Source organism: Grampus griseus, assembly GCF_964374135.1.
Source record: "Grampus griseus genome assembly, chromosome: 1".
Lineage (NCBI taxonomy): Eukaryota > Metazoa > Chordata > Mammalia > Artiodactyla > Delphinidae > Grampus > Grampus griseus.
Genome location: NC_139017.1, coordinates 27494061 through 27518751, shown reverse-complemented (window position 1 = coordinate 27518751; position 24691 = coordinate 27494061). Strand labels below are relative to the sequence as shown.

The 24691-nt window shown below is 36.3% G+C and overlaps 1 protein-coding gene across 2 annotated transcripts in view; it reads right to left on the bottom strand.

Moving 5' to 3' along the window:
- The window catches only part of AKT3 (AKT serine/threonine kinase 3), a 396602-nt gene that overhangs the window by 203529 nt on the left and 168382 nt on the right, over nucleotides 1–24691 (bottom strand). For both annotated transcript variants that reach the window (XM_082663744.1, XM_082663743.1), the window contains exon 4: nucleotides 17370–17481. In XM_082663744.1, coding sequence (XP_082519870.1) covers nucleotides 17370–17481 — 112 coding nt within the window. The remainder of the gene's footprint in view (nucleotides 1–17369; nucleotides 17482–24691) is intronic.

The window sequence follows — 24691 nt, the reverse complement described above, 5'->3', positions numbered from 1 at the left end:
CAACCAATCATCCCAAATTAAGGAAGTGGACTTTAGGAGCAAGATCTATGATTTTTTTCCCTTTTCCTCTTTTTGTGAATGTATATGTGTATACTTCTGTGTGAGATCTTGTCTGTATAGTCTTGCTTCCACCATTTGTCCTAGGGTTCTATCCGTCCATGGTTTTTTTTAAAAATTTTTTTTCTTAATAATCAATTTTAATTTTAATAACGTTATTATACTTTACCTTCGTTCTTTCTTTCTTTCTTTCCTTCCTTCCTTCCCTCCTTTAGACAACGAATCATCCCAAATTGAGGAGGTGGTCTCTGACAGCAAGATTTATGATTTTTCCCCCTTTACCTCTTTTAGTGAGGGTGTATGTGTATGCTTCTGTGTAAGATTTTGTCTGTATAGCTTTGCTTCCAACATTTGTCCTAAGGTTCTATCCGTCCCTTTTTTTTTTCTAAGTAAGAATTTTTTAATTCAATAATTTTATTATACTTTATTTTATTTTTACTGTATCTTCTTTCTTTCTATCTTTTCTCCTTCTTTCCCTCCTTCCTTCCTTCCTCCCTCCCTCCCTTCCTCCTTTCTTTCCTTCTTTCCTTCTTTGCTTCTTTCTTTCTTTCTTCCTTCCTTCCCTCCTTTCCTTCTTTCTTTCCTCATACTTCTACTAATTCCCTCTACTTTTTCTCCCTTTTATTCTGAGCCGTGTGGATGAAAAGCTCTTGGTGCTCCAGCCAGGAGTCAGGGCTCTGCCTCTGAGGTAGGAGAGCCAACTTCAGGACACTGGTCAACAAGAGACCTCCCAGCTCCACATAATATCAAACGGCGAAAATCTCCCAGAGACCTCCATCTTAACACCAACACCCAGCTTCACTCAACGACCAGCAAGCCACAGTGCTGGACAACCTATGCCAAACAACTAGCAAGACAGGAACACAACCCCACCCATTAGCAGAGAGGCTGCCTAAAATAATAATAAGGCGACAGACACCCCAAACACACCACCAGACGTGAATCCGCCCACTAGAGAGACAAGATCCAGCCTCATCCACCACAACACAGGCACTAGTCCCCTCCACCAGGAAACCTACACAACCCACTGAACCAACCTTAGCCACTGGGGACAGACATCAAAAACAGCAGGAACTACGAACCTGCAGCCTGCAAAAAAGGAGACCCCAAACACAGTAAGATAAGCAAAATGAGAAGACAGAAAAACACACAGCAGATAAAGGAGCAAGATAAAAATGCACCAAACCTAACAAATGAAGAGGAAATAGGCAGCTTACCTGAAAAAGAATTCAGAATAATGATAGTAAGGATGATCCGAAATCTTGGAGATAGAATGGACAATAGAATGGACAAAATGCAAGCATCAGTTAACAAGGACCTAGAAGAACTAAAGATGAAACAAGCAACGATGAACAACACAATAAATGAAATTAAAAGTACTCTAGATGAGATCAATAGCAGAATAACTGAGGCAGAAGAATGGATAAGTGACCTGGAAGATAAAATAGTGGAAATAACTACTGCAGAGCAGAATAAAGAAAAAAGAATGAAAAGAACTGAGGACAGTCTCAGAGACCTCTGGGACAACATTAAACGTACCAACATTCGAATTATAGGGGTTCCAGAAGAAGAAGAGAAAAAGAAAGAGACTGAGAAGATATTTGAAGAGATTATAGTTGAAAACTTCCCTAATATGGGAAAGGAAATAGTTAATCAAGTCCAGGAAGCACAGAGAGTCCCATACAGGATAAATACAAGGAGAAATACGCCAAGACACATATTAATCAAACTGTCAAAAATTAAATACAAAGAAAGCATATTAAAAGCAGCAAGGGAAAAACAACAAATAACACATAAGGGAATCCCCATAAGGTTAACAGCTGATCTCTCAGCAGAAACCCTACAAGCCAGAAGGGAGTGGCAGGACATACTGAAAGTGATGAAGGAGAAAAACCTGCAGCCAAGACTACTCTACCCAGCAAGGATCTCATTCAGATTTGATGGAGAAATTAAAACCTTTACAGACAAGCAAAAGCTGAGAGAGTTCAGCACCACCAAACCAGCTTTACAACAAATGCTAAAGGATCTTCTCTAGGCAAGAAACACAAGAGAAGGAAAAGACCTATAATAACGAACCCAAAACAATTTAGAAAATGGGAATAGGAACATACATATCGATAATTACCTTAAATGTAAATGGTTTAAATGCTCCCACCAAAAGACACAGATTAGCTGAATGGATACAAAAACAAGACCCATATATATGCTGTCTACAAGAGACCCACTTCAGACCTAGAGACACATACAGACTGAAAGTAAGGGGATGGAAAAAGATATTCCATGCAAATGGAAACCAAAAGAAAGCTGGAGTAGCAATTCTCATATCAGACAAAATAGACTTTAAAATAAGGACTATTAAAAGAGACAAAGAAGGACACTACATAATGATCAAGGGATCGATCCAAGAAGAAGATATAACAATTGTAAATATTTATGCACCCAACATAGGAGCACCTCAGTACATAAGGCAAATACTAACAGCCATCAAAGGGGAAATCGACAGTAACACATTCATAGTAGGGGACTTAAACACTCCACTTTCACCTATGGACAGATCATCCAAAATGAAAATAAATAAGGAAACACAAGCTTTAAATGATACATTAAACAAGATGGACTTAATTGATATTTATAGGACACTCCATCCAAAAACAACAGAATACACATTTTTCTCAAGTGCTCATGGAACATTCTCCACGATAGATCATATCTTGGGTCACAAATCAAGCCTTGGTAAATTTAAGAAAATTGAAATTGTATCAAGTATCTTTTCTGACCACAATGCCATGAGACTAGATATCAATTACAGGAAAAGATCTGTAAAAAATACAAACACATGGAGGCTAAACAATACTCTACTTAATAATGAAGTGATCACTGAAGAAATCAAAGAGGAAATCAAAAAATACCTAGAAACAAATGACAATGGAGACAAAACGACCCAAAACTTGTGGGATGCAGCAAAAGCAGTTCTAAGGGGGAAGTTTATAGCAATACAAGCCCACCTTAAGAAGCAGGAAACATCTAGAATAAACAACCTAACCTTGCACCTCAAGCAATTAGAGAAAGAAGAACAAAAAAACCCCAAAGCTAGCAGAAGGAAAGAAATCATAAAAATCAGATCAGAAATAAATGAAAAAGAAATGAAGGAAACAATAGCAAAGATCAATAAAACTAAAAGCTGGTTCTTTGAGAAGATAAACAAAATAGATAAACCACTAGCCAGACTCATCAAGAAAAAAAGGGAGAAGACTCAAATCAAAAGAATTAGAAATGAAAAAGGAGAGGTAACAACTGACACTGCAGAAATAAAAGAGATCATGAGAGATTACTACAAGCAACTCTATGCCAATAAAATGGACAATCTGGAAGAAATGGACAAATTCTTAGAAATGCACAACCTGCCAAGACTGAATCAGGAAGAAATAGAAAATATGAACAGACCAATCACAAGCACTGAAATTGAAACTGTGATTAAAAATCTTCCAACAAAGAAAAGCCCAGGACCAGATGGCTTCACAGGCGAATTCTATCAAACATTTAGAGAAGAGCTAACACCTATCCTTCTCAAACTCTTCCAAAATATAGCAGAGGGAGGAACACTCCCAAACTCCTTCTACGAGGCCACCATCACCTTGATACCAAAACCAGACAAGGATGTCACAAAGAAAGAAAACTACAGGCCAATATCACTGATGAACATAGATGCAAATATCCTCAACAAAATACTAGCAAACAGAATCCAACAGCACATTAAAAGGATCATACACCATGATCAAGCGGGGTTTAATCCAGGAATGCAAGGATTCTTCAATATACGCAAATCTATCAATGTGATAAACCATATTAACAAATTGAAGAAAAAAAACCACATGATCATCTCAATAGATGCAGAGAAAGCTTTTGACAAAATTCAACACCCATTTATGATAAAAACCCTGCAGAAAGTAGGCATAGAGGGAACTTTCCTCAACATAATAAAGGCCATATATGACAAGCCCATAGCAAACATCATCCTCAATGGTGAAAAACTGAAAGCATTTCCACTAAGATCAGGAACAAGACAAGGTTGCCCACTCTCACCACTATTATTCAACATAGTTTTGGAAGTTTTAGCCACAGCAATCAGAGAAGAAAAGGAAATAAAAGGAATCCAAATCGGAAAAGAAGAAGTAAAGCTGTCACTGTTTGCAGATGACATGATCCTATACATAGAGAATCCTAAAGATGCTACCAGAAAACTACTAGAGCTAATCAATGAATTTGGTAAAGTGGCAGGATACAAAATTAATGCACAGAAATCTCTGGCATTCCTATATACTAATGATGAAAAATCTGAAAGTGAAATCAAGAAAACACTCCCATTTACCACTGCAACAAAAAGAATAAAATATCTAGGAATAAACCTACCTAAGGAGACAAACGACCTGTATGCAGAAAATTATAAGACGCTGATGAAAGAAATTAAAATTGATACAAATAGATGGAGAGATATACCATGTTCTTGGATTGGAAGAATCAACATTGTGAAAATGACTCTACTACCCAAAGCAATCTATAGATTCAATGCAATCCCTATCAAACTACCACTGGCATTTTTCACAGAACTAGAACAAAAAATTTTGCAATTTGTATGGAAACACAAAAGACCCCGAATAGCCATAGCAATCTTGAGAATGAAAAAAGGAACTGGAGGAATCAGGCTCCCTGACTTCAGACTATACTACAAAGCTACAGTTATCAAGATGGTATGGTACTGGCACAAAAACAGAAAGATAGATCAATGGAACAGGATAGAAAGCCCAGAGATAAACCCATGCACATATGGACACCTTATCTTTGATAAAGGTGGCAGGAATGTACAGTGGAGAAAGGACAGCCTCTTCAATAAGTGGTGCTGGGAAAACTGGACAGGTACATGTAAAAGTATGAGATTAGATCACTCCCTAACACCATACACAAAAATAAGCTCAAAATGGATTAAAGACCTAAATATAAGGCAAGAAACTATCAAACTCTTAGAGGAAAACATAGGCAGAACACTCTATGACATAAATCACAGCAAGATCCTTTCTGACCCACCTCCTAGAGTAATGGAAATAAAAACAAAAATAAACAAATGGGACCTAATGAAACTTCAAAGCTTTTGCACAGCAAAGGAAACCATAAACAAGACCAAAAGACAACCCTCAGAATGGGAGAAAATATTTGCAAATGAAGCAACTGACAAAGGATTAATCTCCAGAATTTACAAGCAGCTCATGCAGCTCAACAACAAAAAAACAAACAACCCAATCCAAAACTGGGCAGAAGACCTAAATAGACATTTCTCCAAAGAAGATATACAGACTGCCAACAAATACATGAAAGAATGCTCAACATCATTAATCATTAGAGAAATGCAAATCAAAACTACAATGAGATATCATCTCACACCAGTCAGAATGGCCATCATCAAAAAATCTAGAAACAATAAATGCTGGAGAGGGTGTGGAGAAAAGGGAACACTCTTGCACTGCTGGTGGGAATGTGAATTGGTTCAGCCACTATGGAGAACAGTATGGAGGTTCCTCAAAAAGCTACAAATAGAACTACCATATGACCCAGCAATCCCATTACTGGGCATATACCCTGAGAAAACCAAAATTCAAAAAGAGTCATGTACCAAAATGTTCATTGCAGCTCTATTTACAATAGCCCGGAGATGGAAACAACCTAAGTGCCCATCATCGGATGAATGGATAAAGAAGATGTGGCACATATATACAATGGAATATTACTCAGCCATAAAAAGAAACGAAATTGAGCTATTTGTAATGAGGTGGATAGACCTAGAGTCTGTCATACAGAGTGAAGTAAGTCAGAAAGAAAAAGACAAATACCGTATGCTAACACATATATATGGAATTTAAGAAAAAAAAATGTCATGAAGAACCTAGGGGTAAGGCAGGAATAAAGACGCAGACCTCCTAGAGAACGGACTTGAGGTTATGGGGAGGGGGAAGGTGAGCTGTGACTGGGCGAGAGAGAGTCATGGACATATACACACTAACAAACGTAGTAAGGTAGATAGGTAGTTGGAAGCAGCCACATGGCACAGGGATATTGGCTTGGTGCTTTGTGACAGCCTGGAGGGGTGGGATAGGGAGGGTGGGAGGGAGGGAGACGCAAGAGGGAAGAGATATGGGGATATATGTGTATGTATAACTGAGTCACTTTGTTATAAAGCAGAAACTAACACACCATTGTAAAGCAATTATACCCCAATAAAGATGTTAAAAAAAAAAAAAAAGTGATTGATGTACCATCATTACTATATATTTGCCTGGTTACCAATGAGATGTTTCCTTTATTAATTTTCATATTTTCTAGTTGTGGTCTTTTATTTCCCAGTCAGGGAAGTCCCTTTAACATTTCTTGTATAACTGGTTTGGTGCTGCTCAACTCTTCTAGATTTTGTCTATAAAACTATTTCTCTCTCCATCAAATCTGAATGACAGCATTGCTAGGTAGAGCATTCTTGATTGTAGGATTTTTTTCCTTTCATCACTTTAAATATATCACGACACTCCCTTCAGGCCTGCAAAAGTTTCTACTGAAAAATCAGCTCATAGTCTTAAGGACGTTCCCTTGTACATAACTACTTGCTTTTCCCTTGCTACTTTCAAGATTCTCTTTCTTTAAATTTTGCCAATTTAATTACAGTATGTATTGGTATGAATCTCTTTAGGTTCATTTTATTTTGGCCTCTATGTCTCCTGGACCAGATGTCTGTTTCCTTTTCCAGGTTAAAGAAGTTTTTAGCTATTATTTATTCAAATAAGTTCTCTCTTCTCTCTCTCTCTTCTTCTGGGATCTCTTACAATGTGAATGTTAGTATGTCTGATGTTGTCCCCAGGTCTCTTAAACTAACTTTATTTTTTAAAATTCCTTTTTCTTTTTTCAGTTCATCTTGTGTGATTTCCACTACTCTCTGTCTTCCAGTTCACTGATCTTTCCATCTATCATCTAATCTACTATTGATTCCTTCTAGTGTATTTTTTATTTCAGCTATTGTATTCTTCAGTTTTCTCTGGTTGTTCTTTACATTTTCTAACTCTTTGTTAAACTTCTCACTGTGTTCATCCTTTTTTCTCCTGAGTATGTTGAGCATCTTTATGATCATTACCTTGAACTCTTTATCCAGTAAATTGCTTTCCTCTACTTCACTTAGTTCTTCTAGGGTTTTATCTTGTTCCTTTGTTTGGAATATATTTCTCTGCTACCTCACTTTGCATAATTCTCTGTTTTTATTTCTATGTATTAGGTAGGTTGGTTACATTTCCCAGTTTAGAGAAATGGACTTATGTAGGAATCATCATATGGGGCTTAGCAGCACACCTCCCTCTGGTCACCAGAGCTATATGGTGCCTCCATGTGGGCTGTATGGGCCTTCTCTTGTGGCAGGGCTGACCACCATAGGCACAGTGGTAGGGGGTGTTGACCCCCGAGTTGGTTGGATAACAGGCCCTGACATGTGGAGGCTGCCAGCCTACTAGTGGGTGGGGCTGGGTCCCAGTACAGCTGGCTTCATGGTCCAGGAGGTGCTGAGGCTAGTTCTTATCTTCTGGTGGTCAAGGCCAGGTTCTGGGGTCACCAGCTTCAGGGCCCAGGGTATTTGGGTGCTACCCGGTTGGTGGGATAGCTAGGTCATGTCCCAAGCCAGCTGTTTGTGGGTTCTGGGAGGTCCCAGTGATGCTACTGGCCTGCTAGTAGGTTGACTGTGGTGCCTGAGGGCTCCCAAGGCTGATCCAGACCCACTGGTGTGTGGGGCCCTGGGGCTGGTGGGCAGAGCCAGGACCTGTTGGGTTCCATGCTGGTGCTTCCTGGCTGATGGGTGGGCAAGCTACCAGTGCTGATAATCTAGAGGGAAAACTTCAAAATGCTGCTTACCAGCACCAGTGTCCTTTTGGTAGAAGGAGCTCTCCAAAATGGCTGCTGCCAGCATCTATATCCCTAGGGGGAGTCATAGTTGCCTTCTGCCTCTCTGGGAGGCTCAAGGTCATCAAGCAAGTGGGTCTGACTCAGGCTCCCTTCAAATTACTGCCTCTGTGGCCTCTGCATTGGGAGATTTTACATGAGCCCTTTAAGAGCAAGTCTGTTTCCTACAGTCCTCCAGCTCTCCCATATGTGAGTCTTGCTCACTTTCAAAGCCAGACATTCTGGGTGCTCCTCTTCCTGGTGCAGGATCCCTGTGCTGGGGAGCGTGAGGTAAGGCTTGGACCTCTCACCCTTTGGGGAGAACCTCTGCAACTGTCTCCACTCCTCCTACCCATTTTTATACCTTTAGTTTTGAAAAATCTCTCCTGCTAGTCTTCAGGTTGTTCTCATCTGTAAACAGTTGCAATTCTGATGTGCCTGTGGGAGGAGTAGAGCTCAACGTCTCCCTTCTCCACCATGTTGGCCATACCTCTTAAATTGTTATCAATATTTGACTGAAATTATTAAAATATTCAACTGAAATATTTTCATTTTACTTTTATTTCTGGAAAATATTTTAGGTCATTAGCACTTATTTTCCTTCAGCACATTAACTCTGACTATCATTCCATTCTATACATTCCATGTCAGTGGTTTCTGTTGATCTCTTACCTCTTGATCTCATTGTTGCTCCTCTGAAGGCAAAGTATCTTTTATCTCTATGTGCTTTGTTGATTTGCCCACTTTCTTTTGTTTTCAAAAGTCTAACAAAACTAGGTGGGTTTTCCTTCTATTTTTTCACCATAAGATTTATAGGACTTCTTGAATAAGTGATTTGATATCTTTTTAGACATTTTATAAAGTTTTCAGCCATTATCTCTTCAAATACTTTCTGTCCCATTCTTTCACCCTTATTTTTTGAGGCTCCAAATGTGTGTTATGTAAGCCCATCTCACTGCATTCCCTTTATCTTACATTTGGCTCTTATTTATCTTTATTTTCTATCCTTCTATCTTTTCATTTTTCAACTGGATATTATTAGAACCATATCTTTGAGTTCACTAACTTTCCCTAATGCTAGGCCAAATTTATTACTAAAACCTCCCACTAACACTAAGAACTTTAAATATCTTATTTTTAATTTTATAATTCTCATTTTATTCATTATTTTATAATTTCTAGCTCTATGCTGAATTTCTCAGCCTTAACTTTTATTTCCTTGAACATACTAATACATATTTATTTTAATCTGCCTGATAACTCCATTATCTGGAGCCCCTATGAATCTGACTCTGTTGTCTATTTTGTTTTTGTGGTTTTGGCCACACTGTCTTGAATATTTGTATACTTGTTTTTTTTAATGAGTATTGAACAATGTACATGAAAAAGGAAATAGTTTGAGGCCTAATAAGATATAATCTTCTTTTAGAGATTTGCTTTTAGCAGGCTTGTAGGAGACTCGCAAAAGGGGATTATGTTAACCAAATTTAAGGAATGAGATAATTTAATGCTAGACTTCAATCCTTAAAAGGTAAGTCTAAATCCAGTTTACATTTTATTCTAGGGTATAGTCCTTTAGAAAGCCAACCTAAAATATAGTCATTTACCATGTCTCCTTTTGGTAGGCCCCAGATTCCAAAATTTGATTCACAGATCTGACAGTTACTCCAAATCTTAACATCTCAGACATGTCTTCTAGAATTGGCAGATACCCCTAGAGAAAGAGTGGGCTCACTTTTCTGGGTTTCTTTCTTCCAGAGTGTTGTGACCCATAATTCTTCACAGCCTTATTGGCTCTTGGATGTCACCTCCCCCCAACCCTTTTTGTGAAAATTCTGTCCAGCTTTTCTAGTAAGTTCTTAGCTGGACTACTAACCAAAATTACCTAATTCACCATAAGTGAACAACACAGATGTGTGTGTGTGTGTGTGTGTGTGTGTGTGTGTGTGTGTGTGTGTGTATATATAAAAGAATATTGGGCCCAAGTATTTCACTAACTGAAAGAAGGTATCCAATTTTCTAATTCTTATGTAATGTTGGAAAATGCAATCAATTTAGAAAACAGAACAGAGACCCCTATGAAAACGTATTCATCTTAAAGTATATATCACTTATACAAAAACTAAATAATTTTCATAAGCTAATCATTTATGTGAAACAAGTATTTAATTAAAATATCTAATATATGAGTGCTGCTAAAGCTCAAATAAGACATGGAGTAGGGAGAACTTACAGTGATAGGGGAAGCCTATTGGTATTGTGAATAAGTATCACAAGATGTTACAGGTAAAATATAACAAGTATGTATTGAGTACAGTGGTGTCTAAGAAAAACAATGGAAAGTTTGGGATGGGGATCAAAAGAAAAAGGTGATTTATAAATGGAAATGTACAATGAGTTGGTACAGGAAGAGAATGTAAGGAACAGACAGACAAAGGAAGGTATTCCTTTCATAGGGGCAAAAAAAGCCAGAAAGAGCTCCAGGTGATGTGAGAACCCACTATTAGTATTTGGTAAACTACAGGTAAATAAATATAGCTATAACACAAGGGGCATGTATGTGTGAACATGCAATTGGGGGTGTGAGTGTAGTGGGGCATGGTGGTGACAAAGTGATTAGTTATAAGAAAAGAAAATGACTTGTTTCATAATGTCAATGTTCCTGTATGACATAATAAAGTATATTAAAAAAATCATATTTAACAGTGAATATTTTGAAGTGCATTTATTAAAATTGGAGAAAAAAGTATTCTGCTGTCATGAAAATTATTAAATATTGCTTAGAAACACAGAGAAATAATAGACAATATGATCAGAAAGGAAGAGACAAAACTGGTGTTACCTGAAGATGCTATGTCAACAAAAGAATAAATGTTTTGAGTTACATAATAAACAGAAACCAACAGCTTTCGTTCTAGACACAAGAAATAAGAAAAAATAATGACAAACATCCTAATCACAAAAGCAATAAAAATATGAAATAGCTACAAATTAGCTCGCTGTTTCAAACAGAGAGAAAACTCTACCAAAGTATTTAAGTAAATATAAACAGCATGTACTCTAGTGTAATGCTAAATATTATAAATGTATCAATGTTTTCCAAATTAATTTATAAGTTTAAGGCAGTTCATTTAAAATACTAATAAAGGGCTTCCCTGGTGGCGCAGTGGTTGAGAGTCCACCTATCGATGCAGGGGACACGGGTTCGAGCCCCAGTCTGGGAAGATCCCACATGCCGCGGAGCGGCTAGGACCGTGGGCCATGGCCACTGAGCCTGCGCGTCCAGAGCCTGTGCTCCACAACGGGAGAGCCCACAACAGTGAGAGGCCAGCGTACTGCCAAAATAAAATAAAATAAAATACTAATAAAGATTTTCTTTAGACCTTAAAAAAATAACCTGAAGAATGCACTGGAGACATCAGAAAAATGGCAGAATAGGAAGCCCTAGATCCTCCTTCCCCCCAAAGAGACACTGACTCAATAACAATACATAGATTAATTTCCTTTGTGAGAAATCCAAAAATCAGTTAAGAGGCTCCTGTATCCCAAGTAAGCAGCCTCTCCCTCAGGGGATAAAGAGAAGAGTTCAGTGTGCATCCAATAGTCTGGTTTTTCGGGAACTGCCCATGGGACTGGGTTCTGTCTCATCTGACTTGGAGCACTGATGGGACCTGGCATAATCTAGAAGCCTAGGTAGTGCTGAGAACAAAACAGAGCTAGGGGACTTGCAGTGGCTCCAGAGAATCTGCAGTACTGGAGACAAGCACTAGAAGGAGTAAGAGATTATGAGCTCCTGAAAAAAGAAACCCGCAAGTCTTTCTAACTGGAGATTTACATGCACCAATCCAGAGAAGTCACATCCACAGACAATGCTGAAGAGTTCACTAGAATCTGTAGCTGGAATCTGTAGAATCTTTCCTTGCACAAAGCCAATTTCTAAAGATGGGAGAGGTGGCTGTTTTTACAAGTGTGCAGATCCCAACACAAACTTACAAGACAAATGAAGAAACAGGGAAACATGACCCAATTAAGAGAATTAAATAATTCTCTAGAAACAGACCCTACAGACAAAGAGGTATATCAATGATCTCACAAAGAATTCAAAATAACTGTAAGAGAGATGCTCAATGACCTCAGTACAATGATACTTGAACAATATGAGAATATCACCAGAGAGAGAATATATATTTTTAAATTGAAGGTTAAGAATACAATAACTGAATTGAAAAATTAAACAGACAGGTTCAACAGCAGTCATGATCAAGTAGAAGAAAGAATCAGCAAACTCAAAAACATGTCATTTGAAACTATCCAGGTAAAGAAGCAACAAGAAAAAAGAATGAAAAGGAGTGAAGAAAGCCTAAGGGACATATGAGGTACCATCAAATGGACCATTAAATGCATTACGGGAGTCCCAGAAGGAGAAGAAAGGGAAAAGGGGGCAGAAAGCTTATTTGGAAAAATAATAGCTGAAAACTTCCCAAATATGTGAAAGGAAGGGGACATGCAGATTCAACTAGGATGAACCAAAAAAAAAGTCTACACTAAGACACATTATAATGAAATTGTCAAAAGTCAAACACAAAGAGAGACTCTTTAAAGAAGCAAGAGAAAAGCTACTCATCACCTACAAGGGAGTCTCCATAAGACTATCAGTGGATTTCTCAGCAGAAACATTGCAGGTCTGAAGACAGTGAAATGATATATTTAAAGTGTTTAAAGGCAAAAACTGCCAACCAAGAATAAATAATTGTCAAAACTTTCTCCTTCAAAAATAAAGGAGAAATAAAGACTTTCCCAGGTAAACAAAAGCTGAGGGTGTTCATCACTACTAGACCTGCCTTACAAGAAATGCTGAAGGGAGTCCTTCAAATTGAAACAAAAGGACACTAGACAGAAACACAAAAAGATATTTAAAATACATAACATCGGAATACTGTAACAATGGTATGTAAGTCACTTAATTCTCGTACAGAAGTTAAAAGACAAAAGTATTTAAAAAACTGGGCTTCCCTGGTGGTGCAGTGGTTGAGAGTCCGCCTGCCGATGCAGGGGACACGGGTTCGTGACATACCGCAGAGCGGCTGGGCCCATGAGCCATGGCCGCTGAGCCTGCGCGTCCGGAGCCTGTGCTCCGCAACAGGAGAGGTCATAGCAGTGAGAGGCCCATATACCGCAAAAAAAGAAAAACAAAATAGTATTTAAAAAACTATAAATATAGAAACATGTTAATGGATACTCAATATAAAAAGATGTGATTATGACACCAAGAACATAAAGTATGAGGATTTAAGTAAAAGAGTAGAGGTCTGTATGCAACTGAAGTTAAGTTATTAACATTTTAAAATAGATTGTTATAACTTTAAGATATTTTATATCAGCTCTAGGGTAACTACAAAGAAAATACCTATAAGAAATACACAAGAGAAAATGAGAAAGAAATCAAAGCATGTTAATACAAAAACATCAATGAAACACAAAGGAAGATGACAGGAGAGGAAAAGAGGCACCAAAAAAAAAAAAAAAAAAAAAAAACGAAACAAGTCAAACAGAAAACAATTTAAAAAATGGCAAATCCCCATCAGTAATTACCTTAAAAAGGTAAATGGATTTAACTCAATAAAAAGATACAGAGTGGCTGAATGAATAAACAAAGATCCCATGATATGCTAAAGATACTCAATTTAGATATTAGGATATACATAGGTTAAAGTACAAGAACGGAAGAAGATATTAAATAATGATAAACAAAATAGAGCAGGGTAACCATACTTTCACCAGACAAAATAGACTTTATATCAAAAACTGTCACAAGAGACAAAGAGTGACATTATATAACGATAAGATGGTCAATTCACCAGGGAGATATAACAATTATAAGTATGTGTGAACTCAACAAGACAGCAATATATGAAACAAACACTAACAAAACTGGAGAAGTGACAGCATTACAATAATAGGAGATTTCAAAACCCCTCTTTTAATAACAGATAGAATATCCAGACATAAGATCAATGTGGAAACAGAACTTGAACAATGCTATATAGATCAAAGTGCTCTAACAGACATGTACAGAACATTCCACCCAACAGCAGCAAAATAAACATTCTTCTTAAGTGCACACTCTCCAAGATAGATAACATGTTTGGTCATAAAAAAGTCTTAACAAAGTTAAGAAGACTGAAATCATACCAAGTATCTTTTTTGACCACAGTGAGATAGAACTAGAAATCAATACCAGAAAGAAAAGTGGAAAATCTGCAAATATGTGCATATTACATACTACTGAACAACCAATGAATTCAAGAAGAAATCAAGAGAAATAAAAAAATCTTGAGACAAATGAAAACAAAAATACCATATACCAAAACTTACGGGTTGCAGCAAAAGTGGTACTAAGATGGAAGTTTTTTGGCTATAAATGTCTACATTAAAAAAGAGCAAAGACCTCAAATAAGCAACCTAACTTTATACATACACACTAAGCCTACAGTTAGCAGAAGGAAGAAAATAATAAACATTAGACCAGAAACACACAAAAGAGAGAATAGAAATATTCAATGAAAGTAACAGTTGGGTTGCTGAAAAGATCAACAAAATTGACAAAGTTTTAGCTAAACTAAGAAAAAAAGGAGAGAAGACTCAAATAAAATCAGAAGTGGAAGAAGAGACATTAAAACTGATACTACAGAAATAAAAAGGATTATAAGAGATTACTATAAACAAATAACCTGCTTTTTAAAATGGCCAAAAGACTTGAATAGTTATTTCTTCAAAGAAGATATACAAATGATCACAGTTATATGAAAAGATGCTCAACATCATTAATCAACATGGGAATGCAAGTCAAAACCACATGAGACATCATGTCACACCTGTTAGAATGGCCTCTATAAGACTGTGAGAATGTGGAGAAATTGGAACCCTTGTGCACTGCTGATGGGAATATAAAATGGCGCAGCCACTATGGAAAATACTATGGAAGCTCCTCAAAAGATTAATTAACACAGGAGTTTGGGATTAACAGGTACAAACTACTATATGTAAAATACATAACCAACAAGGACATACTGTATAGCACAGGGAACTACACTCAATATTTTATAATAACCTATAAGGGAAATGAATCTGAAAAAAAAATAGATTTATATGTATAACTGAATCACTTTGCTGTATACCTGAAACTAACACAACACTGTAAATCAATTATACTTCAATTAAAAATTTTTTTTAATTAAAAAATTTAAAAATAAAACTATCCTAAGATCCAGCAATCCACTTCCAGGTATTTATCCCAAAGAATTGAAATCAGGATCTCGAAGAGATATTTGTACTCCCCCGTTCACTGCAGTATTATTCAAAATAGCTAAGTGATGGAAACAACCTAAATGTTCATTGATGGTTGAATGGATAAAGAAAATATGGTATAAACATATAATGGAACATTATAATCTTAAAAAAAAGAAGGAAATCCTGTCATATGCTACAACATGGACGTTATGCTAAGTGAAATGAAACAATCACAGAAAGACAAATATTGTATGCTTCCACTTATATGAGCTATCTATAAGGTGAGGTAGTCAAACTCATAGAAGCAGAAAGTAGAATGGTGGTTGACAGGGGTGGGAAAGGGAAATGGGGAGTTGCCATTCAGTGGTATGGAGGTTCAGCCATGCAAGATGAAAAAGATATAGAGATCTGCTCTACAGTAATGTGCATATAGTTCATAATACTACACCATAACTTAAAAATTTGTTATGTAGATTTCATGTTATGTTTTTTAATCAAAACTTTTAAAGAATGTACTAAAAAAGCTGAGACTATTTTGAAAAACTAGTAATAATTATTAAGATATGGCTTAAGTCTAGCTTTGCCAACATAAATGAAAAAAGTAATGTTTCAATGGGATGTTATAAACCCACTAAGAATAATATTTTCAAAGACTATATACTGACATGGGAAAAGTTCTGTTCATTCAGCCAGTTAACAAATACTATGTCAGACCCTGGACTGCGTGCTAAATATAAAATAATGAGCAAGGAAGATATGATACTTGCTAGTCAAGAATCTTACAGTCAAATGAGAAAGGCAAACAAAGATTACAGTGGAGATATACTTGATACAAAGGATACAAAGAGATAACTAAGTATATAGCAAGGGAGTCCTACCTCTTCTATAAGAGTCAGAGAATGTTTTGTAGGAAATGTGACATTTTAAGCTCTGATCTGAAAGATACATGGTAACTAGCCCAACAATGGTTATGGGTGGAGACATAAGCAAACTGAGGACCCAGCACATAGAAATGGCCAGGGAAGACAAGGGTGTGTGGGGAGGGAGGACATACCAAATTTTATGTATACCAAAGACCTAAATACATCTGCACAGAGTAAGACTGGAAGAATATAAAAGAAAATATTATCAGTCCCTAACTCTGGTTGTAGAATTAGAATTCTGAGTAAATTTTCATTTTTTTCTATTTTTCTTCTTTTCTATATTTCCTGAAGTAATTAATCATACATTACTGTTTACTATTTATTGATGAAAAGAGTATTATTAAAATAATACTTTACTATTTACTACATTTGGGGAAGAGGTTGTTTTTGTTTTAAATCTTAGACAAGTCTCTTAGGACCTAATTTATTCATTTGGAAAATAAGGCTAATAACATATAACTTCACAAAGTTTCTGATTTGGATCATATATGATAACGTGTAGAAAAGTGATTTTGTGGTTGTTGGACCTAACTCAGTATCAGAGCCACCAGATAAAAGGTATTAAGACAGAATTGGAGGACAGTAGATCAGGAGGATGAAATGTGGGCCTGATGATGTTGGTGTGCTAGTTACTAACATTTTGCCACCCCGCCTCTTTAGCAGTGATGATAGTCAATGCCAATCAAGCCCGATTTTTTTTTTTCCTCACTGAGCTTAGACCCAATCTCAGAATCCTTCTCAGCATAACTGAGACAAGTGACTCCAGGAAGTCACTTGCATAATGGCACACTACTTGAAACCTTTTGCCATCACCAGCCTTAGAATTCCAAATATGAACACAATCAATTACATAATTTTTAAAAGGTAGCTTGGTGATTAAAATGTCCTCTTTAATTTACATTTTAACTTTTAAATGCTCTATTTTCTGTTAAAAAGTACATCTTATAGCACTTCTAGAGGTTTTGATTTAGTATTTTTGTAAGCCTGTCATTTATCTGTTATACCAGAAACAGAATAATTAGGGGACTATAGCATTTTACAAGTATATTTACAGATATTTACAAATGGTCAAGTCAGATACATATACACCTTTTGACTGATTGTCACTTTTTCACAAAATGGAAAAAATGAGTTTCTTACCTTTCCTCTGGAGTGTCTACATGAAATGTTCTCTCTATAACAGTGGTCCACTGGAGACATCTGATAATAAATGTGTTTGGCTTTGGTCGTTCTGTTTTCATTAACTGGCATTCTAGAAATAAAATAAAATGTCTCTTTGAATATACTTACACTTAAACCAAGAAGTAAACAGTTGAGAAGTACAGAGTTCTATTCTAAACAAACCACTGCAACCTTACCAATTTCTATGGATCTCCACTCAAGGCTGTTTGTTCATAACCTAATTTCAGTATTCCTTTCCAATCCATCACCCATTCTGGTCACATGCTCTATTAACCAGCCAAATTGGACTATTAAACTTTCCTTAAATACATCTTGCTCTTTCCTCTATCTATACCTTTGATCCAGCTAATACTACTATTTGGAATGTTTTCCATTTATTTTACCCCTAACCATATGTAATCCCCAACAGCCAAAAGAATACCTGTCCTTCAAGTCCAGATCAAATTCTACTCCTTCCATGAAGCTTTTTATAACAACCTGGTCCTAGACTGACAATTCCCCAAGCTATATTCTCATAACATTCTCACTACATTCTCCACTCTACATTCTCATTATTTATTATTGTACCCCTCATTTTTCACTTAGCATAGAGTATCTTATATTACTATTTATCATTTTTAAGAAGGTATCCTTATCCCTACCTAGATTATAAGCCTTTGACAGTATGCACCCCCTAAAACTCTTAGTAATCTATAGTACCTAGAGCCAGTCAGTCAGAAGTGATAAATTCTGTCAGCAATTATCTATATCTAGGAAGACTTCAAAGAAAAGGAACATAGCATAGTGGCTAAAAGTATGGATTTCAACACTACTGTGCCTGGATTCAACTTTTTTTCCTACCATTAACGATGCAAGCTTAGACAAGTCAATTAATTTCTCTGGTCTTCAAGTATTAGATGGGAAGCAGTAAGAGTACCTACATCAGAAAATTGATGCAGGGATTAATAATACATAATTGTAGTACTTAGCATGGTGTGTGACACAGAGTAAGTTTTCAATAAATGTTAGCTGCTATTATTAGGTGTACACCTGAGCTACACTCCAAAGGATATCTGGTATTGGACAACAAGAGAAAATAGGATAGGGCTGTCTGCTGACACTGCAACAGACAGTGTTGTTGAGGAAATGCACTGCACTCTCTCTCTTTAGGGGCTTTTGTCTAGTTGTGCCTTCTGCCAGGTATTCTTCCCCTCACACAACCCCACAGTTAACTCCTCACCTCCTTCAAGTCTTAAATCAATTCTAATCTTCACATTGAAGCCTACTTCAACCATGCCACTCAGTAATGAAATCTGTATCCTTTACCCAGGACACCCCAACTCCTCTTACCTGCTTTACTGTTTATTTCCCATAGCATGTTTTCATCTTTGTGCATATGAGATGACTAACTTAATATCTTTTTTATTTACTGTTTCTTCAACTAGAATATAAGCTCTACTAATATATTGTTAGCACTGAGAACTAACATATAGCACTCAATAAGCATTTTCCAAGTGAGTGAATTCTGACAGTAATAATCCAACAAGAAGGTAATTTTGATGATACAGGAAAGAGGAGAAAATTTCTGGAGCAACTTTCTTATATAGTCAAAAAGGGATAGGATTCACTAAACAAGTAGACGGCTGGCTATAATCAGGAGTATAGAGAATTTAGTGATGCAACAGGAGAGAAGATAGGGTAAAGGAGCCCAGAGCTGGTAGAAATTATTTGCTCATTGCTTCTACTTTTCCAAGGAATTAGCATGTAAAGCCATCCTTAAGAATAAGTTTGGAAGAGGATGCACTTGGGCTCTGAGAAAAGAGAAGATATATAATAGCCTTCTAGGAGCAAACAGACTAGGGAAATATCCATGACTGCTAAACAACATTAAGGGTCCAACGGAATTTAATGATTAAGAATTTAAAGTACCACCAGGGATAATGGTTGTATATTTTTCCCCAGATAACTTCAGTTGCATGGGTGCAGATGGGGAATACAAAGGATTGCATTTAAGCAAAGCTATATTTTAACTAAGTAAGTTTGAAAATGCAAGAAAGTGAAACAGAATTCAGGATGCAAGACCAGGGAGTGGTTTAGATAATCAACTAAGGAACTAAAAATGGGTAAGGAGGGAAGTGAGAACTTGGTGGTATGTAAAATAATGAAAAAGTAATAGAATCGACAGATCATAAAATCCATCGTTTCACAGTTAAATACTTAACGTTACACACTTTCTGAAACATGAATGCTAAAAAAATCAAATATAGTATGCCAATTTATATTTTTTGTTTGAAATACAAAAGTTTTAAAATACCAAAGATATTATACTAATTTACACCAATAAAGAACCACATAATTTCCCCCAACTTACTCTGCCTGTAAGGTACAGACTCAATCTGATTCTCTTTGAAGCCCATTGTTCCTTCCTGTTTCCTTCTTTATAAAATTCCTATCAAGCTTCCAGCCAATGGTTCACTATACTGTCTTGCAGATGTTTAATCAATGTTAATTTGATGTCCTAGCTAGATGAATTACTTAAAAGTTAGGAATTATGTGTACGACTCTTCCTCAGAGCACCTACAGCAGTGACAGCACATAAGGGTACACAGTAAATACCTGATGATTGAGTAATTGACCCATTGGTGTTTTTTGTTTTTGTTTTATTTTTGGCCTTGCCACGTGCCTTGTGGGAACTTAGTTCCCCAATCAGGGATCATCGAACCCATAGCCCTTGCAGTGGAAGCACAGAGTCCTAACCACTGGAGCACCATGTAATTCCTGCCAATTGGCTTTTAATGTAAAGAATGGAGAACAGACACTTAAAAAGAGGGACAGTCCTGACAGAAATACTCGAGAGTGAACCATGGAGTAAAGGGACACAGGAAGAACAGAAAAGGAAAGAAAGAATGCCCACTCTAAGGTTCACCTATTTAAGCTTTACTTAAGTTTTCCATTGTGGTGATGTCAAAATAATTAAGATAATAGACTTTAGAATACCAGATTCAAATCTAGCCTCTATCACACACTATCAGCTATTATTACCCAAGGCAAAGTACATTAAGCCCCAAGATTTTCTCATCTTTAAAAGCACTATGAGGAATTAAAGTAAACTTTAAAAGAAGCATATTTTCAACACTACACCTAAATGAAGTTTAAATGCTATAAAGAACTTCTTAATGCTATAAATGTAAAAGCTATTTAAAAATACTATGTATGAGATTCTAAGTGGTTATTAATTACTGCAATTCATGAAAAGGAAAATAAAAGTGATTACCATTCCCAAGCAAACTACTAAAAAGTAACATTTAGAAAAGAATAAAATATTTGTATTTATGAATATAATTGTTTTGGAAAAATATTAAAATAATAATAAAATGACATAAGTGGTTATTCACACCATGCTTGTTTTGACTAAATATGCTAAGTATTCATGAATCAACAACATATATGAAATGCCAATTATGGGCCAAGCACCAGATTCTGGGCATAGTAAGTAAGAAAAATGAGTAAGAAACTGTACAGGCTTACAGCATATACTAAGCTCTATTTTTAATCATTCTGTGTAATTATAAAGTAATATTCTACTAATGGTATAAAGGTTTTAATCAGGTCCTCCTGAAACCTCTAGCTAAACAAAAATGTTACATGTAATTATGGACATGAAGAATAGAAATAAACCTATATGTTTACAGGCTTCAGTATGAAATACTCTGTAAATCAATCCAACTTCTAAATAATACCCATTAGATTGAAACTATAGAAGAGAGAAGTGGCTAGCAAAAGGGAGTCCACAATATTCAAGTGACAGTCGAGTCAACATCAGAAGAGAATATCTACCACAATGCCTCAGGGGTTATTGCTGTGCATAAACAGATATAATTAAAGAGCTGAATCCAAACTCAAAACAGTTGAAACTTTAAATTACCATATTAAAATAGCTGAGCCAGTAAACAGAAGCACTTTGGGTTCTTTCATGTTAGTCATAACATGGAAACATGAACATATCATACAGTTCTCTCTAAAATGAAGAAAAATATGCCATGAAAGTTTTCAGAACATGGTGCATGTCTGAAAACACTTATTTTGAAGAGAATTCTTAAAAGGGACAGGGTTAATAAATAGGCTGGCTAATACTTCTTTAGAAGAATATTTTCCTTTTTATTATGTAAAGATTCCTAACTCAAGGTAGGACAATTTTTTTTTTAAGTAGAAATTTTGGATAGAGATTCTAAAAAGCTATTAACCAAACGATTATCTATGACTTCTGGAACAATTTAATATGCAGAAATAAAGCAAGCATTCCTAGATAAAATGTCAGGTAGGTAGGTTTTATTATATCATATCCCATGATATTTTTCTTTTTTCAAAAAATTTTTATTTTATATTGGAGTACAGTTGATTAACAATGATGCGTTAGTTACAGGTGTACAGCAAAGTGATTCAGTTATACACATAAGTATATATTCTTTTTCAAATTCTTTTCCCACTTAGATTATTACAGAATATTGAGCTGAGTTCCCTGTATTATACAGTAGGTCTTTGTTGGTTATCTATTTTAAATTTAGTACTGTGTACATGTCAATCCTGAACTCCCAATCTATCCCTACCCCCACCCCATCCATTCCCTCTGGTAACCATAAATTCATTCTCTAAGTCTGTGAGTGTTTCTGTTTTGTAAATAAGTTCATTTGTATCATTTTTTCTAGATTCCACATATCAGTGATCATATAGTAGCTCTATTCTTAGTTTTGAAAGAAACCTCCATACTGTTCTCCATAGTGCTTGTACCAATCTATGTTCCCACCATCAGGGTAGGAGGGCTCCCTTTTCTCCACACCCTCTCCAGCATCTATTGTTTGTAGACTTTTTAATGATGAACACTCTGACTGGTGTGAGGTGGTATCTCGTTGTAGTTTTGATTTGCATTTCTCTAATACTTAGTGATGTTGAGAATCTTTTCATGTGCCTCCTGGCCATCTGTATGTCTTCTTTGGAGAAATGTCTATTTAGGTCTTTGGCTAGTTTTTTGATTGGGTTGTTTGTTTTTTTGATATTGAGCTGCATTTGCTGTTTGTAAACTTTGGAGATTAATCCTTTGTCAGTCACATCATTTGAAAATATTTTCTCCCATTCTGTGCAAAAGCTTTTGAGTATAATTACGTTCCATTTGTTTGTTTTTCTTCCCATCACTCTGGGCAAAGGATCGAAAAAGATTTTGCTGTGATTTATGCCAAAGAGTGTTCTGCTTATGTTTTCTTCTAAGAGTTTTATAGTATCAGGTCTTACATTTAGGTCTTTAATCCATTTTGAGTTTATTTTTGTGTATGGTGTTAAAGAAATGTTCTAATTTCATTTTTGTACATGTAGCTGTCCAGTTTTCCCGGTACCATTTATTAAAGAGACTATCTTTTCTCCATTGTATACTCTTGCCTCCTTTGTCATAGATTAACTGACCACAGGCGCATGCATTTATTTGTGAGTTTTCTAACCTGTTCCATTGATCTATCTTTCTGTTTTTGTGCAGTAACATACTATTTTGATGACTGTAGCTTTGTAGTATAGTCTGAACTCAGGAAGCCTGATTCCTCCAGCTTCCTTTTTCTTTCTCAAGATTGCTTTGGCAGGCCTTCCCTGGTAGTCCCAGTGGTTAAGACTCCATGCTCCCAATGCAGGGGGCCCCGGTTGAATCCCTAGTCAGGAAACTAGATCCTGCATGCCGCAACTAAAGATCCCGCATGCCGCAATGAAGATCCGGCATGCCGCAAGTAAAAAAGATCCTGCATGCCATAACAAAGATCTCACACATGGCAACAAAGATCCCGCATGCCGTGACTAAGACCTGGCATGGCCAAAAAATATTTTAAAAAATGATTGCTTTGGCTATCCAGGGTCTTTTTGTCTCCATACAAATTTTAACACATTATTGACTGGGGGATTTTGGCAGAAACTAATGCCTGTGGCCGGTGATTTGTTATGTAAGTGAATACTTAAACACCCACATTTGAGTAAATATCAACAACTTTTTTGCACTTAATGTATTTATTTGAAACTCTGTACATATCTTACTAAAGTATTCTAGTACTTCGTTCAAGTGTGATACACAGTATAGCAATCACCTCTGTGCAGAGGAACAGAACATCTATTACAAAAGAGCAGAACCTACACTTTCCGGTGGCATTTTTTAGTCCTGTGGGTATTATTTCCTCTAGAACATGTTATTTTCTTTTACCTGATAGTCAACAAGGTGGATCTTTGTGGGTGGCTCTTTTAAAAATGCCACAAGAAGGACCAGGTGCAGTACTACCACTACATTCACCAGAATGGTCAGTTACACATTCTCTAGCTACTGCTAACAAAAATTGCTTGCAAGTCATTTTACTCTGTGCATTAAGGCTACAATTAATTTTAAATGCATTGAATAAACCACAATTACTCAAATAGAAGCCCACTTTCTTATACCATTTTCAAGTTTCCTGGAGGATACTGAAGTTTGCCAAATATTGATCAATCGATCAACTCCTTTCATATATTTATTATACTCTAATATACAAGTGGGCTTAGTTATCTGATGACCAGTCCTCCTGTCTTCCTTTCCTGTAGATGCTATGGAGGTGTCATGAATTGTTGTCACCAGGCGGACTAACCTCTTGTCTTTCCATATAAGAATAACGTCTCCCTTCCATGTGAATGTCATTTCTCCCCTCTGTAGATTTTTAGATTTCTCCTTTAATTGGTTTGGTAGACCAGGATTCTCTCTTATAGTCCCACAAATTCTGGTTTTATTTTTCAACAACATTTCAGATGTGGACACACTGTTGTAATAACTGTCTTGGTAAATATGGTGCCACGAACAAAGATAAGGTTGTAGGACTGATAATATTGTTTCTTGCAATTTCTTTCCTTCATCTGTGTAAATCTCAAGTTTGCATATATATCAGTTTCACATTTGCTATCCATCCTGACCAAAATTCCATATTTTGTACATTTTCCAGGATTATAGGTTTTGAATCTAAATCATCCTCTCCACAAGTGATGGCTCTTGTTTGGGTATACAGATGGAAAATAATCCAGAAGAGGTTTAACTTTTGAAATTCTGTCTGCAGGAAGCAGAGTTTCCAAGCTACCATTAAAGTGAAGAAATATCATTATTTGTTCCAAACTTCTTCTCATCATAATCTTTGGAAAGATAGGTGTTTCAAGTAAGGGATCAATCAACCAATATTCTTTCCAGTGTGACTTTATTTGTCCCATCAAAATTATTAATCCAAGAAACTTCTTCATGTCACTATTGGTTACATCAC